Source organism: Thunnus thynnus, chromosome 5, assembly GCF_963924715.1.
Source record: "Thunnus thynnus chromosome 5, fThuThy2.1, whole genome shotgun sequence".
Taxonomy (NCBI): Eukaryota; Metazoa; Chordata; class Actinopteri; order Scombriformes; family Scombridae; genus Thunnus; species Thunnus thynnus.
The window spans coordinates 34,843,924-34,860,904 of NC_089521.1; the positions used below are offsets into that span (position 1 = coordinate 34,843,924).

Sequence of the window (16,981 nt, forward strand, 5' to 3'; positions counted from 1 at the left end):
GACACATCACGACACCTCCGCTGGTAGCCGTGACTGTCACCAAGGATACTATTTTACTCAACTGGAAAAACAGAAAACAACTGACAATCTCACTGTGGACAAATCTTTGAACAGAGCAGGTAACAAAATGGTTTGTTTGTCACAGAACCGTCTGAGAAGTCGTCCTTGGAAACTGTTCAGAAAAGGGCGGGCACTTTCAAAAAATACTTGGCAGGTGATTGGATGAACCATCAGTCTGTCAGTTGCTGGTGAGCTTCAGTGCAACAACAAACACAAACAAATAATATTCATGTACATTCATAAACACTCTTTAGAGGCAGACATACAAGTGGAAACACACTCACACAAACACACAACATTGAAACCCTGCTTAAAAAAAACTAAAAACTTTTTTGCCATTATTATTATTATTGCTATAATAATAATAATAATAATAATAATAACATTGTTGCATAATGACTTACTGAAATTTCTCTCTCCTCTTATGTTTTTATTGATTTATTTACTGATTCATCCAGTCATATTTTCTTTACTTTCTACTTTCTATCATTCATCATCAATGATTGAAATACTTTGATGCCCAAACTGACTCCACACAGCTGCTTCCCAACGACAATCATTCACGGTCCGGGTATCATCGGATAATTCGTAATTCATTTGTAATTCAAAAACCAAAAAATGGTAAATCTGTTATTTGTTTCAAAACAAAAAACAAAAAATGTTTTGGAGTCAGAATCAAATAATGAAAAACCAATCAAACCCAGCCCGTTTTTGGTTTTTGGCGATTCGTTTTATCGTTATGAAAAAAGGAAAAACATGTGACTTCCGTTTTTGGTTTCAAACGCAAAAACGAATTGGCTGAATGTCCGCAGACACCTCTATTCAGTCCAAAAAGGAAATGACGTTTTTTGTTTTGAAACAAAATTTTTTATTTTTTATTTTATTTCTATATCCTTCATGTTAACCTGCGTCCACCTTCACCCTCCGATCTGTCATTCCCGTGTCTTTGCTGTTACAAATAAAAGTTTTTCAAAAAGTCTGAATTTCTCTTTCTCAGCAGTTTCACTGAAAGCATTAACATAACTGAAACTGAGGAATTCGGTGGTTTTGAGATTAAGGTAGTTTCAAAATTATGATTGTCAAAAGTCATCTAAAGAAAAAATGAAACCAAATGAAGGTGTTTTTAATGATTTCATTTTTAGAGTCCAGGTGTAACTTCCGTACAGTGAAACAGGACAGACAGGCGGGACGTAACGTTGGGAGGGATTTGATTTAAACCTTGAACAGTGGTCGTCTCATCATGAATCTCAGAGAATCTGTGCCGCTAAAAGTTGAAGATTGATTGATGGGTGGATGTCATGATATTATTGGTTGACATTGATCGGTTCAAGTAAGCACACGTCATATTTTGTTTTACAGGAAGAATTTTAATATAAGAATACAAAGAAATAGATTGGCATATATTGTTAAATTGGTGCACAATATGATCCGGGATGTGATCTAAAAGGGTTAAAATGGCATTTTTCATTTCATCTCAACTTTAATGTTCATCAGAATATTTATGTGTTTACACTAAGAAAGAAGAGACGCAGAGGAATAAATCAACCTGCAGACAGTTGGATGTTGACACCAACAACAAAAACAACAACAACAGGAGACTGTCTGTGTTCTGAGGTTTGATTTTACTGAAATTAAAAAAAAAATGTACATCACATTTTTACAACAGCAATCATTTCACTTAAAAACTTTACACCTGTTTGTACAATGACACCATTTTATAAAAGCCGTAAAATCCAAAAGACTCAACATGTCGCGAAAAAAACCAAACCTGAGAAACAAACAAACAAATGGAGGAAAACAAAGAGTTAAAGCAGAGACAGTAGACAGCAGAACAAGTAAAAGAAAACGCGAATGAGGCAACTTGGCATCAACAGCTGGCATTAATATTGCAACAATGAAAACAGTAGAAACTTTTTTAAAATAAAAAAAAGATGAAACAGTTTGCAGCCTCATCACACCAGAAACCTTTGAGAGAAAGAAAGATTTATTAACACAGTGTTTGATAAAATGTGTTCAAGGAGAAAAAAGCATCCTCCATTCTCAACAAAAAGTAAAATTTTGAGAGAAGTAGATCTCTGCTCTTGCTCAGCATCACAATTTATTGATCACACTAATGTTTGGGTCCCTCTGGAACTTCGTCGAGAGCAGTGAGTCCTGACAAAATGTTAGTGTGATCAATAAATAATCAATAAAGTGTGATGTTGAGCGAGAGCGGAGCGCAGGATCTACTTTTCTCAAGACTTGAAGTGATACTTTCCAACATTCCTGCATCAGAGATGACTGGATGTGTGAATATCTCCTTTGAAAAAAGTAAAATTTGTGATGATTTCACTGAAATGAAGTGTGTGAAATAAGTGATAAATGCTGATAGTTAATACATTCTGTTCATAATAATTGAACTAAATCTCCAAAGAATCAAACAAAAAACAAAAATAAATTGAAAGTAAATAAAATTATATTGAAACCAAAAAACGCCTTTAATATGACACATTATCGTGTAACCGACACAGCTGCTCTTTAGCCAACAAGCTAACTATTTATCAGGCTGCTAAAAAAGTTGTTACCTCGTTTCAGAAATAACAACTTTTTTACAAATCAGAAAAAGCTCTTAGCCTCTTAGCTTTTTGGCTATGACGTAAGCTAGAAGATAACTGAACTGTTGTTAGAATAATTTGCTTTTACTCCATTGTGTTTAGTTTTAGCCGATTAGCTTTAAGCTAGGAAAACAAAGTTAAAATAACAAATTGGGAGAAATATATATTCACCTCAAAGTTTTGCTTCTTTTTTTTTTAGCGTTAGCTTTGCTTACAGATTGTGAAAGAAAGTCAAACTAAGACTAGACAAAAATCTCAGCGTCACTCTGTCGTTTCTGTTTTCTGAGCTTTAGCGTCTTTGCTTTTAGTCAGTAGACAAAAACAAAGCTAAATGAAAACGTCCAAAAAAAATCAACATACTGTGATATTAACTGACTGTAAGGCTTAGTAAGTACAACACAGATGATTCCTATACTGTTAATGAAGTTTTCAGTTCCCTGAAGACACTGTTTTAAACACGATAATAATGCAAATAACACTAAAAACAACAGATTCAAATGTTTAGTCCGACATATATGTGGAATATGTTCAGACATGGCGGGGCGGTCTCACTGTAAGAAACTAGACTTTAAAGCTGCAGTAGTTGATTTGAACATACACAACGCCAAACCTTCGGCCTCCACCGCCTCCCACAGCCCGTTTCCCCGCCGCACAATCCCACCAGCCCGGCAGCGGCGGCGGCGGCGGCGATATGAAGCTCGAGGCCGTCATGGAGAACCTGCAGCGCGGCGGAGAAAGGAGAAAGACCTTCGCTCCACGGTGGAGGCCCGGATACACCAACGAGCCCCTGGCGCTGTGATTGGCTGGTTACATGCTAGCTAAACCTGATTGGTTGTTTGATTCAGACCGAGTCCAGTTTTTTAAAAACTAAATATAAAGGGGCGAGCGCTCACAGACTCACATTTTCTTTTAAGGAAACCTTCAATTAAATATGGTCAAAATTAGTTATTTCAACCAAAATTAGGATGAAATAATATTTCCTACTGCAGCTTTAAAGCAGAGCTGAAAAACAATTAGTCCATCTACATTCAATTAATTATTTTTCGAGCAAAAACACTAAAAAAAAAAAAAACTTTCTCTACTTCCAGCTTCTCTGATTCGCTGCTTTTCTCCGTTCTGTAGAACTGAAATGTTGGTCAGACAAAACAAGACATTTGATGGCATCACCTTGTAACTGACATATTTCTTTATTTTCTGAGGTATTTTTAGACCAAAAGATTAATTGAGGAAATATCAGCAATTGGCAATATTAGACTGATGATGAAAATAATCAATAGTTGCAGCCCTCCTTTATTCCAGGGCTGCAGATAATAGTTTAGTCCATAAAATGCCAGAAAACTGTTAAAAATGTCCAAGTTTTGTCTGACTGAAGAGTGCATGATGATATAAAACTGAGAAAAGCTGCAAACAGATGATTGAGAGTCTGAAGACTTAAATGATTAATCAATTATCAAAAATGTTATTAAGTAATAATTTAAAGTAATAATAAGTAATAATGATTGAACTGAATTTAGATAACTGAACAAACTGTGTTAAAGCCAAACATAGCGTTTTCTGTTCTATTTTTCCTGTCAGAACAAAACATGTAGAAAAAATAACCTGCATATATTTCACATTTAAAGCCTACATGTGAAGGATTATTAATGTGAAACATCTGTGCAGGAAGTGTTGAGCTTCACTAAAGAGAAAAGCTTTAAAAAAAAACTACAAAGTAGAAGCTGTTTGAGTTTCAGTGTTTTCAGCAGAGTGGTGAGCACGACACCAGTCTGATGGCGTCAGTGTACATCGTGGAAATGTACATTATACTGACGTCAGACGTTACAGTCCCAGTAACTCCACCACTCAGTGTTTTTACAGATCTTGATTTGTTTGTTCTGACCGTTCTTTGAGAATTTACAGTAAATGAACAACTCTGTCCACACTGAACCAGTAAACACATCTTATCCTCCCTCCGGTCACTGTGCGAGTGCTGCAGTTACCGACTGGACCCAGACACCCGGTCTGCCTCCTCTGCCTGCAGCGTTCGAGCGGAGAGAGAGCGAGCCGGCCGTCCTGCCCGTCACACAGCTGGCGAGGAGGCGATGTGTCCGGACGCTGAGTATACCGTTTCTTCTTCACTGGTTTTCTGTGGCTGACTTGCTGTACTGTCCTGTCCGCACATGCCCAGTAGGAGGAGAATTACACGTCTTGGCGTTTTAATGTGGACGGATGTATTTGTAGAAATTAGCTGAAACTCCTGCTGTGGATGCATTTTAGATTTATTCACAATTATTCAAGTGTGTCTTAAACCAACAGTCAGGAGTCCAAATGAACATTAAAGCTGTTTTTTCTTGTTGTAATCATTCCTCCTGTTCATACTGACCACTATAAGATCCCTTCATAATGACCTTACAATGGAAGTGATGGAGGACAAAATCCACAGTCCTCCTTCTGTGCAAAAAATGTATTTCAAAGTTTATCTGAAGCTAATATGAAGCTTCAGCGTCCAAATGAGTCAAATCAAGTAGATATCTTTCAACGTTACAGTCTTTTTAGTGCCAAAGTTCCTCTTTTTGTTACTATACTTCCACCTGCAGCTCAACAGAGAAACACAAAGACTGTAAATGTGTCAGATATCCACTTGATATGACGAACTCAGACTGATGAAGCTGAATAGAAGCTTCACACAGACTTTTAAATGACTGTGTGGACACACTGTGGGTTTTATCCTCCATCACTTCCATTGAAAGCACATTTGAAGGATGTTTTAATATCCAGTATGAACAGGAGGAATGATTACATTACTGTTACTATGGAAACCTGACTGCTGGTTTAACACACACTTGAAAGATGGTGAACCGTCCTTTAATGTAGACTAAAAATTAGACATCAGCTATATTCTAAAGCGCTGTTTTCGAAGAGAAACACGCCACCATGTTTTGTTGTATTTCTTCTTCTTCCTTCTCCAATGAAACGCGGCGCTACTGCCACCATCTGTGTTGTCAGTGATATGACGATATTTTTACAAAACTCTGTTTTCGGGGAGAAAAACGTTTTAGCCTGGACGGAGGCCGAAACAGAGAGAAAAAGACGTGTTTACCAATTTAGTCGGACCTGGTTTCAGACATGACACAAAGTTTGTTGGAGCTTTCTGTAAAACTTGTGATTGGTTGTGGATCAGCTGATTCAATCACTGATTTAATATCCTTGAATTGTTTCGTTTGATGACTGATGAGATCGTCCCCCCGATCAGTCAGCAGCTGTTTGTCACTGGTGATAAAGAGTTCAGTGTTATTATGTTTCTGGGTTGGTGGCTGTAGCCATGGCAACAATCTTCATGTATTGAGTGAAGATGGCGTCGAAGGCCTCGTCTCTGTGCATCATCGCTCCAAACACCATCGGCTGCAACAGAACAGAGGAAGACCTGACTCTCCGCCCGGGTGTTTCACTAAACATCAGAGTTAACACGTTTCAACTAGACGACAGCACGCAGTCTGACAATCCTACAGTGTTTTATCATGAAAAGGTTCAGGCGGATTTCTGAAGGACATTCGGAGACTCCTTGTTCTTATAAACGTCTTCCTGGTTACAACCAAACCACAAGAAAGGGAAACAGGGCCAAATGGCTGACAGTGTTCTAGCAGAGTTAATGACGTTAAATACGACTCCCAAGGTGCATTTTGGCAAGAAACATCCAATCATCACGTACGCTGCTAACGGCGAGCTAACGTGATTTTACAGTCTGCAGATTAAATCAGTTCACTTTTAATTTCTGGGTCATTTTTTTAAAGATTCAGTTACTGAATCTTAAAAAAAAAATTCTTATCTAAAACTTAAAAGCCAAAAGGTTGAGATTATTTCACGTATCAACTTGTTTAAATGTTGTTTTCCTGACTGTCTTGTTTCAGGACACTGACGCTCTTTTCTAGAAAAAGTCTGAAACAGGAAACTGACCTGAGAACAGCTGAATGACATCACCACAGGACCAACTGATCCAGGCTTAAAGAAGTTTGTCTTCAAAATGTTCAAGATTATTATTTTTGTACATATTTTAAGAAAATAATTTAGTAGTAAATAAAACAAACTCTTGTACAAAATGTATAAAATCACTTTTTCCAGTTTTTCAGTGAGCGAAGAAGTAAGAAGCGTTTTGAATTCCTAACGCTCTGATTTGTGTCAATAACTGGCAGCAACACCAGCCGAGGCTCATGGGTATTGTAGTATTTTTGGTGGTCCAACAAAATGACACACAAAGCATAAACCACAACATAAACCTATATGATATAAACCACAAGGAATATAGAGGATAAAGTTTGAAGAAGTGTTTGAAATGGGAATATCCCATTTCAGACTCTCCTGGATGACGTAACGATCCCACTGGTTTATATTCTGACGCCAGTTTACATTATTTACACTTCGTTTCTGACAAATCAGATTTTTGTCTGTGATTTTGGTGTGTGGTTGAGAATACTACAATACCCATGAGTCCTAGCTGCTGTCGCTATGGAGAAGAACTCATGGAGCGCGAATCAGAGTGTAAAGAATTCAAAACGCTTCGCTGCTGAAGCAAAACATGTCACCACAGTTACTGAACCAAATTTTAAGCTCTCTGATTGGCTGTTTCTTGCTGAAATGCACCTTGGGAGTCATAATTAACTTCTACCCCAATATTTTCATGTCCACAGTCTTGTAGCGTCGACTTTTTACTAAAGAACCAGATATTTTCTAACACAGTTGTTCATCTTTTTCTTCTGATAATTCAACCACTGACAGTCACATAACAGTCTGAGAGAAGAATTAAAATATCTCCTCCCACTTCTAAACTTTACTCCAGGTGCCCCTCCCACTGAGCTCTTACCTTCAGGGTGGATGGTGTTGCTATGGAGATACCCATCCCAGAACCAGGCAGCACTGACAACACTTTGTACTGTGAGGGACAGAGAAGAAGACACTTAAACTCTTTATTTGCATGAATCGGCATTAGTCACAAGTAAATAAAAATAATAAAAGAAACACTGTTTGTACTGCTGCTTTCTTTTAATCTAATTAATCTAATTTAAACTAGTATTTGATGTTTGGGTGTGATAATGGACAAACTGACATGGAAATCTCATACAACACATGTAAAAACAAAGGTGCCCAAGAATATTTCTGGTAAAAAGCAAAGAAAGTGTTATAGATAATGAGGGAATGCACATTCTGTCATATTTAAATGACTGGAGGTGTGGATCAACGCGTACATGAGCAACATAAAGTCACTGTTTATATTACAGAAAAGAGCAGTAAGACTTATATATCAGGTGGATTCATGGGGACACACCAACAGACTGTTTATTAAGTCAGAACTGATGACACTTAAAGATCTGGTTGAGACATTATTACTTATGTAAAGAACAAAAAAACAGACAGAAAACTTACACCAGTTGTTTGTTTTTAGCTCCGAGGACGAGAACCATAAAAGGAAATTTAATGTTAAGCCTCATTATGCGCCGAAGGTTGTTCAAATATTTTTCAGTTCAATAAAATGTGAAGAGAAAGAATAATTAGACGATATGAAGCTGACAAACAACAGTTTTTCTTAACTGAAAGTACATTTTTGTGTCTGGCTTTGGATCTTTTTTTTTCTCATGTCTTGTAAGTGATGTTTGTTCAGTAACTGGAATTAACAAACCGTCTGTTTCTAATGTTTATCAGTGTTTTGAGTCCCGTAATGTAAGATTTTCTTCTCCTGCTGCTTTTCAGTCACGGATGCGTAAAAGGAAACTGAGATGTATTTTATTCATGAATATAAATTTATTTATTTATACATTGGCTCTTCAATCTACTGTAAAGTCGTTATCTGCAGTAGTTTTTACTGTATATCTTTATTGTTTATCTTATTTTTACTGTGTACAGTTATTTTTGTGGTATTATCCTGAGCCTCATCTTCAGCATTTCATTCAAATGATGAATAATGTTGAACTTGAAAACGTGACAGTGAAACAAGAGCAAACCAAACACTGATTAACCTGAAGGATGAATCAATGATCAATAACAGCGATTACAGATCAAGTCAGATGGAATATATATAACACAGAAAGCAGGCAGCAGAGACTCTTTGCACCTTCTGGATGTCGGTGATGTCGAGCAGTTTGATGACTTTGTTCCTCTTGGAGGATCCAGACCTGGAGCTGGAGCTCTCGAAACACAAGTAACTGAGGAGACAGAAGAGAAGCAGTTAAAAGACCAGACGCAGCAGGATGTCAGGACGCACGCTGCCGCCGGACGCCAGCAGTCAGACACTGATGTGTGTAGATGAAATGTAGATTCACTGCCGAGCTCACACTGATCATTTTATAACCATGAAAACAGAAACTATTACTACAACAGAAATGAGACTAATACTAAAAACAGAATGTGAAACTTTAACGTGAGAACTAGACATCAGAACTGTGTCACATGACGTTGATCTCTGTTCAGTCCTGTTCACACTAGAATGAAGAATAAATTGTCTCTGTGTGTTTATGAAGCAGATTAATAAAATTTCGGGGGTGAGCACAGATTTTTCTCTTCAGTTGACACATTTTCAACTCACACAGATGCGTCTTTGTCTCAGTTTGTGCCGCTCAGACGATACCACACATCTAATCGTGCATCCGAACATCTTTCACGTACACAAGCAATCAAACCGCCTCTAAAATGAGCCTCCGCTCAAGAACACAGCATGACCTAAACCACAACATCTTTAAATATTAAGACACAACTTTGTGACCTCAGTCAGACCTGCAGAGAAAAAAACAAAGTTGATCTTTGGACAGGAAGTGGAAGACTCACTTCTCGGTGACGTAGAGGACTCCATTGCGGATGTAGTCTGTTGGCGTCTTCCTGTCTCTGTTGATGAGGCAGCAGCGCCAACCGTTCTCACACACTGAAACAGCAACACACACCTGGTCAGACAACAGTTTACCTGCTGCAGAGCGCTGTCACCATGGCAACCACAGCCAGGGGCCAGCGGTGGAGGAAGTACTCTGATCCTTTACTGCAGTAAAAGTACCAATACAGCAATGTACAAATACTTTGTTTTACACACAAACTCATCAAGAGTTTTCAATTTACTAATTGAAATTCAAGTGAATGGACCCAAAACTTGCATGATTTTGATGACACAGGTGTGAACGAGACAGACATGTCTCACCCTGCAGAAAACTCTCATCCTCACACTGTTGAGATTTGATGTTTCGCCATGACAGAGGAAGTTGCTATAACTTTATTGTAAATGCTCCAGTCTGCACCAAACTTCTCCCAGCCTGAACACGTCTACATGACAATATTCCATCAGTGATGCAAACTGGCTGATTAGCGCCCCCTACGAAATTTCAGTGAAGCAGCCCCAGCAGCAGGCAAAACAGTGGACAAAGGAAGTGATGTTTATCTCCTTCTTACACTGTCTGAAAACATCTACGAAGACATCTACATGCCCGTCACAGAAGCCCTTTGATTGCGCCGCAGCCTGACGTACGCAGAGGCGTGAGGGCCCGTTCAACGCTGCTTGCAGCTTTAATTATATATGACATCATTAGATTATTAATAGTGAAGCATCAGTGTTAGAGCAGCATGTTACTGTTGTAGCTGCTGGAGGTGGAGCTAGTTTACACTACTTTATATACAGTTAGCTAGTTTAGTCCAGTGGTTCCCAACCTAGGGGTTGGGCCCCTCCAAAGGGTCAGCAGATAAATCTGAGGGGTGGTGAGATGATTAATGGGAGAGGAAAGAAGAAAAAACAAAGTTCTGATACACAAATCTGTTTTCAGTTTTTGGACTTTTTCTCTAATCTTTGATTTTTGCTGAAATATTGGATCATTTGAACATTTACAGTACTTGACCACTGAGGTGTATACCTGGCAGGGGCCGCTCACTCTCCGGCAGGTTGAACACCTCGTGGAAGGCTCCTCTCTTGGTGCTGTAGTATCGTCCTCCCTCGTCGTCCCGGCTCACTCCCAGAGGAGCTGCAGCACTGACGCTGCCTCGGCCCCCCGCAGCAGCAACCTGGACCAGACGGAGGGGGGGGGGGGGACGCAAGTAAAAAGAGTGTCTGTGCTGAAGTAAGTACCTTAAAAGGTACTTACTTGAGTATTTCCATGTGATGCTACTTTCTACATTTCAGAGGGAAATATTGTACTTTCTACTCCACTACATTTATTTGACAGCTTTAGTTACTTTTCAGATGAAGATTTGACACAATTAAGGAATATTACACAAGAGAGTGTGCTTCACCGTCATCGTTGGTATGACAGTGATGTGCTCAGGAACGAGGCGCTTACACCAGGTTCCATTACACCTTCATGTAATATTACTTAAATATATCAATCAGAGGGACTAAACCACTACTTTTACTGCAATACTTTAACTACATCAAGCTCATAATACTTATGTACTTTTACTGCAATACTTTAACTACATCAAGCTCATAATACTTATGTACTTTTACTATAGTAGGATTATTTATGCCGAGTATTTTTACTTTGCTCTGTTGGTACTTTGAGGATCTGAATATTTCTTCCACCACTCAAAGAATGACATTTGTTATTTTTAGCCAATAAAAGAATTTTTACACTCTATGTAAATGAACTTTGAGTATAAAATGCAGCTTCTCAGTGTTCAGGGCGACAAACACCTGCAGCGTCTCCAGAAACATTTCCTTCCTCTGCTGCTGCTGCTGCCTGAAAGAACAGTTTACTGTCATTTGTTCAGAGCAACTAATGTGGGTAAAGTCCTGATTGAGAATTAAGTTTTAAAAACAGTAGAAACTCCCAGAAACGAGAGATAAAAAAGTTCAGTTAAGCAAAAATTTAGAAACAGACACACGACACCAAACTACATAACTCTGGTAAAAACATCAAAATTGGATACAAACCTGAAAATTTGGGGAAAACTCTGAAAATTCTGTTTAGGACGTGACGTCCTGACGGCGGCGCTAGAGGGAAGCTGATGGACGCCGCTACTACGTCTCTAACTACAGAACTCACTACTGACTCTACACTGAACACACGGCAGCCTCCTACCTGCTCACACTCAGACGGCTGAGAGAGAAAAGCACAACAAACACAACAACTGAAACCAGACAGACCACAGAGCAGCTGATGGAACCAGTAAGAACCAGTAACACACTGGTGCTGATGTTAGTGTGCAGAGGACAACAAGTCCGAGCAGACGTCTCTTTAGTTTTCAGTTAATTCTGCTTCATCTTAAACTAAAAACATTTCATGGACTTTTTGAACATTTTGAAGCTGCAGTTTTTATTTCTCTTCATATTTATAATAACTTTAGATTCGAGCAGTTCAAGTTCAACCAGTTTTTTCAGCACTATTTATTTATCGGGGGTCCAACGTTTTACAGGCACCGTGAAAACACAACCCGATATGTTTTTAATATGTTTAATTTGTTTATTTATTTATTTTAATTAATTCAAGAATCAAACTGTTTTATTAAACAGCCTTTGGGTTCCATCTGAGAGCAGATGGCATCACTTCATTAGTAACTAAGTGAAGTTATGTTGATATTGATTTGGCAAAAAAGTTTATAAGAGGTTAACAAGTCATTTATTTACATGATCTACTGTAGATTTATGAAGAATAATGCAGAAGATATGAAATCATCTATAAAAGGGAAAACTTCAGCTTTTGTTACGGGGCCAAATATTTTTGTTGGAGGGCCAGATTTGGCCCACGGGCCACTATTTGCCTTCCACTGGTGTAGATGATGAGATTAATTAAAGATTAATCTTGTTGAACAAACAGATGGACGCAAAAAAAAACTGAGTCGAGAACCTCCGATGAAAATTTACTGAAATATAAGAAGATTAGAGGCTGAAAATAATCTGAGATTGTGTTTCCAGTTTTAAACTGACAAAATAATCACACTTCAAAAAAATCTACTTTATATGTTCCGTATGTTCTATGATGTTCTGTATGTTCTATATGTTCTATATGTTCTGTATGTTCTGTATGTTCTGTATGTTCCATATGTTCTATATGTTCTGTATGTTCTATATGTTCTATATGTTCTATATGTTCTGTATGTTCCATATGTTCCATATGTTCTATATGTTCTGTATGTTCCATATGTTCTATATGTTCTATATGTTCTATATGTTCTGTATGTTCTATATGTTCTATATGTTAGTATGTTCTGTGTTCGTGTGTTCCGTATGTTCTGTATGTTCTGTATGTTCCATATGTTCTATATGTTCTATATGTTCTATATGTTCTGTATGTTCTATATGTTCTATATGTTAGTATGTTCTGTGTTCGTGTGTTCCGTATGTTCTGTATGTTCTATATGTTCTATATGTTCTATATGTTCTGTATGTTCTATATGTTCTATATGTTCTATATGTTCCATATGTTCCATATGTTCTATATGTTCTGTATGTTCTATATGTTCTATATGTTCTGTATGTTCTATATGTTCTGTATGTTCCATATGTTCTATATGTTCTATATGTTCTGTATGTTCTATATGTTCTATATGTTCTGTATGTTCTGTATGTTCTATATGTTCTATATGTTCTGTATGTTCTATATGTTCTGTATGTTCTGTATGTTCTATATGTTCTGTATGTTCTGTATGTTCTATATGTTCTATATGTTCTGTATGTTCTATATGTTCTGTATGTTCTATATGTTCTATATGTTCTGTATGTTCTATATGTTCTGTATGTTCTGTATGTTCTATATGTTCTATATGTTCCATATGTTCTATATGTTCTGTATGTTCTGTATGTTCTATATGTTCTGTATGTTCTATATGTTCCATATGTTCTACATGTTCTATATGTTCTATACGTTCTAGGAGCTGGAACCGACCCGTCTGCTCAGCGTGCTGCTGCTGCGTTCCTTCAGCTGCAGGTCGGTGGGTAAACTGGTCCAGATGATGTACGGAGTGTCGAAGCGCTGCCTCAGCTTGGGACAACTCTTAAAGATGAAGTCGATGATGAAGAACTTAATACCTGCATACACACCTGTGAAGGGGGAGGAGGAGGAGGAGGAGGAGGAAGAGGAGGAGGAAGAAGATGCTGATCAGTGACTGACTGAATATAAGCTGAACTCTTCAGGCTGTCAGATGATGGAGGATCATTATCTAAACTACTTAATAAGTTGATAATATGTCAAAAATCCCTTAATGAAGCTTATTTAAAGTTTATCTGAAGCTAATATGAAGCTTCAGCGTCCAAATGAGTCAAATCAAGTAGATATCTTTCAACGTTACAGTCTTTTTAGTGCCAAAGTTCCTCTTTTTGTTACTATACTTCCACCTGCAGCTCAACAGGGAAACACTGAATGATTACATTACTGTTACTATGGAAACCTGACTGCTGGTTTAACACACTGGAAACACTGGGAACTCGTCCTTTAATCCAGCAGGTTTCAAGTTTCTGTATCTGTTTGTTATAGAGTGGTGACTTCAAAGGAAAGAAAATCTATCAGTTGGATGATTTAATAATTAATCTGTAGTGTAACTGGAATAAAACACACAGAACCATCATTTACAAGAGGAAAGAGTCCGTAGAGATGAAACAGTTCATATATTAGAGTTTAAATAATGTATTTATGATCAACTTTTCATTTTGTATTTTATATCATATTTTATTGGATAATATTGAAAATAAAATGTTTCAACTTATTGATGTGTCACAATATCAATAGATGGGTTAATATGGAAAGTGTGTCTGAAATCACACATTCGGGTGTAATTAGATAAGAACTATAAATGAGAAAGTATTTAAAGGAACAAACCAACAGACTTTATAAAGTCACATAGAACAAATCTGGAAACCTTGTTTGTTCTGTATGGAGCCAAAAACAGATTATTGAGGGAAAGTTCAGTATGTACAGTAGGTACGCAGTTAAAGCTGATGTTTGTTCCAGTTTGTATATATATATATATATATATATATATATATATATATACACAGTAAATATATGTGTTAATAATAAATTATTTACCTATGATGAATCCCAGCAGTTTGTACGGCAGCAGGCAGGAAGAGATGAAGGCCAACCACAGACCAACGTACAGCTTCTGAGTCAACTCAGGCTGAACCCATATGAACAGACTGCAAACACACACACACACACACACACACACACACACACACACACACACACACACACACACACACACACACACACACACACGCTGTGTTAAGCAGATCTGGGACCATCAGTTCTGTCTGAAATGTGTGCAGACAAACTCACTTCTTTATTTTCTCCAGGATGTTGGCCATCCTCCCAAAAAGATTCTGTGAGGACGAAACAAAAAGCAAAATCAGTTGTTGTGAAACCTGTCGGGAGGCGTTGGCGGCGACGGCGGCGGCGATGTAGAGCTTCTGACTGCTCGTCACGTCTCACCTGAGCTTTCTGAGCGACGTCCAGAACCAGCTGGAACTTCTCCGACACCGTCAGGTCTTCTTTAGGAGGCTCCTGGAGGACAGAGGAGGCAGAGCTGTGATGTCACATACTGACACCTGTCAATCAACCCAACACCTGATTATAAAGGTAAAGTTAATCAATCATTCATCAATCGCATCTGTCAAAACCATCATTAAACGTCACATTTATAACATGTTATGTTGCAACTTGCTCAGGATGTCGGGTCAGTTTGATCTGGATTCTCTTTAAGGCTGCGACTAACGACCATTTTCTCAATTAATCAATTAGTTGTTTTGTTCATAAAATGTCAGAAAACAGATAAAAATGTTGATCAGTGTTTCTCAAAGACGACGTCATCAAATGTCTTGTTTTGTCCACAACTCAAAGATATTCAGTTTACTGTCACAGAGACTAAAGAAAGCAGAAAATATTCACATTTAAGAAGCTGAATCAGAGAATTTGGACTTTTTCTGCTTAAAAAAATAACTCAAACCGATAAATCGATCATCAAAACAGTTGGAAACTAATCAGTTAATCGTAGCAGCTCTAATTATTGTCATGTTCAAAGGTTTTACGCCTCCAGCTGTGAGATTTCTCACCTCGGGCTCCGAGACTTCAGGTACGATGCTCCACTGGATCCTCCAGCCTCTGAGAGCAATGCATCATGGGAACATACGGGTACATATGAGATCATTTCACATTCACTAAACATCTGTGTTCTTTAAAATGAGTGACGATGATCTAAAACACAGAATCATCAGAAGGCTTCATGTGTGTCAGTATTGAAACAAGAAAACAATAAAAACTGTATTAAAAAAATACCTGAAACAAGAAGCGTTTCTGTGTAACTGAGTCACATGTATAATCAGTGCGTTTCCTTCCCCTGACTGAAGTACTTCACTCCATTTAACCCAGTAAACTACAGCTTTCCCCTTTAAATAGCTTTACAGATAGACTTGCAGGCAGGTAAACTGGGCTTAACATGCACTCAGGCTGGGACATGTTCTGTCTGTTATCACATATCAAATATATCTAAAAACAAGCACATCCACTCAGGAAACTGAGTGTTTATAACTCTGGATTCATTCCTGCCGTCTACTGCCGTCTCCTGCCGTCTACTGCCATCTACTGCCATCTACTGACCTTTCTGAGCCTGTAATGGAAGATATTTCGGCCCTATTCGATCGACAGCGCCCCCTAGAAAATTAAGAAAATTGAGCCCCTCGATACAGATTGTTGTAGAAGAACGAAATTTGGTATGCTTATGTATGATGACCAGACGCACCAAAAAGTCTCTTGGATGCATACCCTAAGTCCAACAGGAAGTCGGCCATTTTGGATCAAAGTTGCGATTTTGACGCTGATTTAGTCATTTCCAGCCTGCATACTTTAACGAACTCCTCCTAGAGATTTGATCTCAGCGACTTCAAATTCAGTCAGTATCATCTACAGACCTGTGAGATGAAAAGTTATCAAAACGGTGAGTTTTTGACATTGCCAAGGGGGCGTGGCCAGGCGGCGAATTTCGATCCTTCGCCATGAAAATTGAAACTGCAATAACTCCGGCATACATGATCCCAAACCTTTTGTGCTTGAAAAGAGTCCCGTCCTGAACACATCCATGTGTCAATACTGGATCTGAGTCATAGCGCCACCTACTGGCAACAGGAAGTTACATGTTTTACACTTTGACGCCCTGTGGGAAGCACAGTGATGGGATCCACCTCAAATTTAATGAGAATAGTCTCAAGACCTTGGAGCTTCTATAGTCTGAAGTTAGTGACTTTTTGTCGAAAGGTGTTGCCATGACGACACTGTCTGAAAACATCTACATGCCCGTGACAGAGGCCCTTCGACTGCGCCACGCCCCGACGTGCGGTGGGGTGCGAGGGCCCGATCATCGCTGCTTGAAGCTTTAATTTTATTTTATATTTATAT

The 16,981-nt window shown here is 38.3% G+C and overlaps 1 protein-coding gene across 1 annotated transcript in view; it reads right to left on the minus strand.

The window, feature by feature from the left end:
* Positions 1-1,663: 1,663 nt before the first annotated feature.
* LOC137183707 (GRAM domain-containing protein 4-like) overlaps positions 1,664-16,981 on the minus strand; it is a 28,372-nt gene continuing 13,054 nt past the window's right edge. Inside the window, exons 10-19 of the mRNA XM_067590958.1 lie at positions 15,643-15,691; positions 15,023-15,094; positions 14,870-14,913; positions 14,618-14,727; positions 13,478-13,632; positions 10,511-10,658; positions 9,447-9,540; positions 8,737-8,827; positions 7,492-7,560; positions 1,664-6,035 (exon numbers count right to left, since the gene is read on the minus strand). Coding sequence (XP_067447059.1) covers positions 5,928-6,035; positions 7,492-7,560; positions 8,737-8,827; positions 9,447-9,540; positions 10,511-10,658; positions 13,478-13,632; positions 14,618-14,727; positions 14,870-14,913; positions 15,023-15,094; positions 15,643-15,691 — 940 coding nt within the window. The 3' untranslated portion in view covers positions 1,664-5,927. The remainder of the gene's footprint in view (positions 6,036-7,491; positions 7,561-8,736; positions 8,828-9,446; positions 9,541-10,510; positions 10,659-13,477; positions 13,633-14,617; positions 14,728-14,869; positions 14,914-15,022; positions 15,095-15,642; positions 15,692-16,981) is intronic.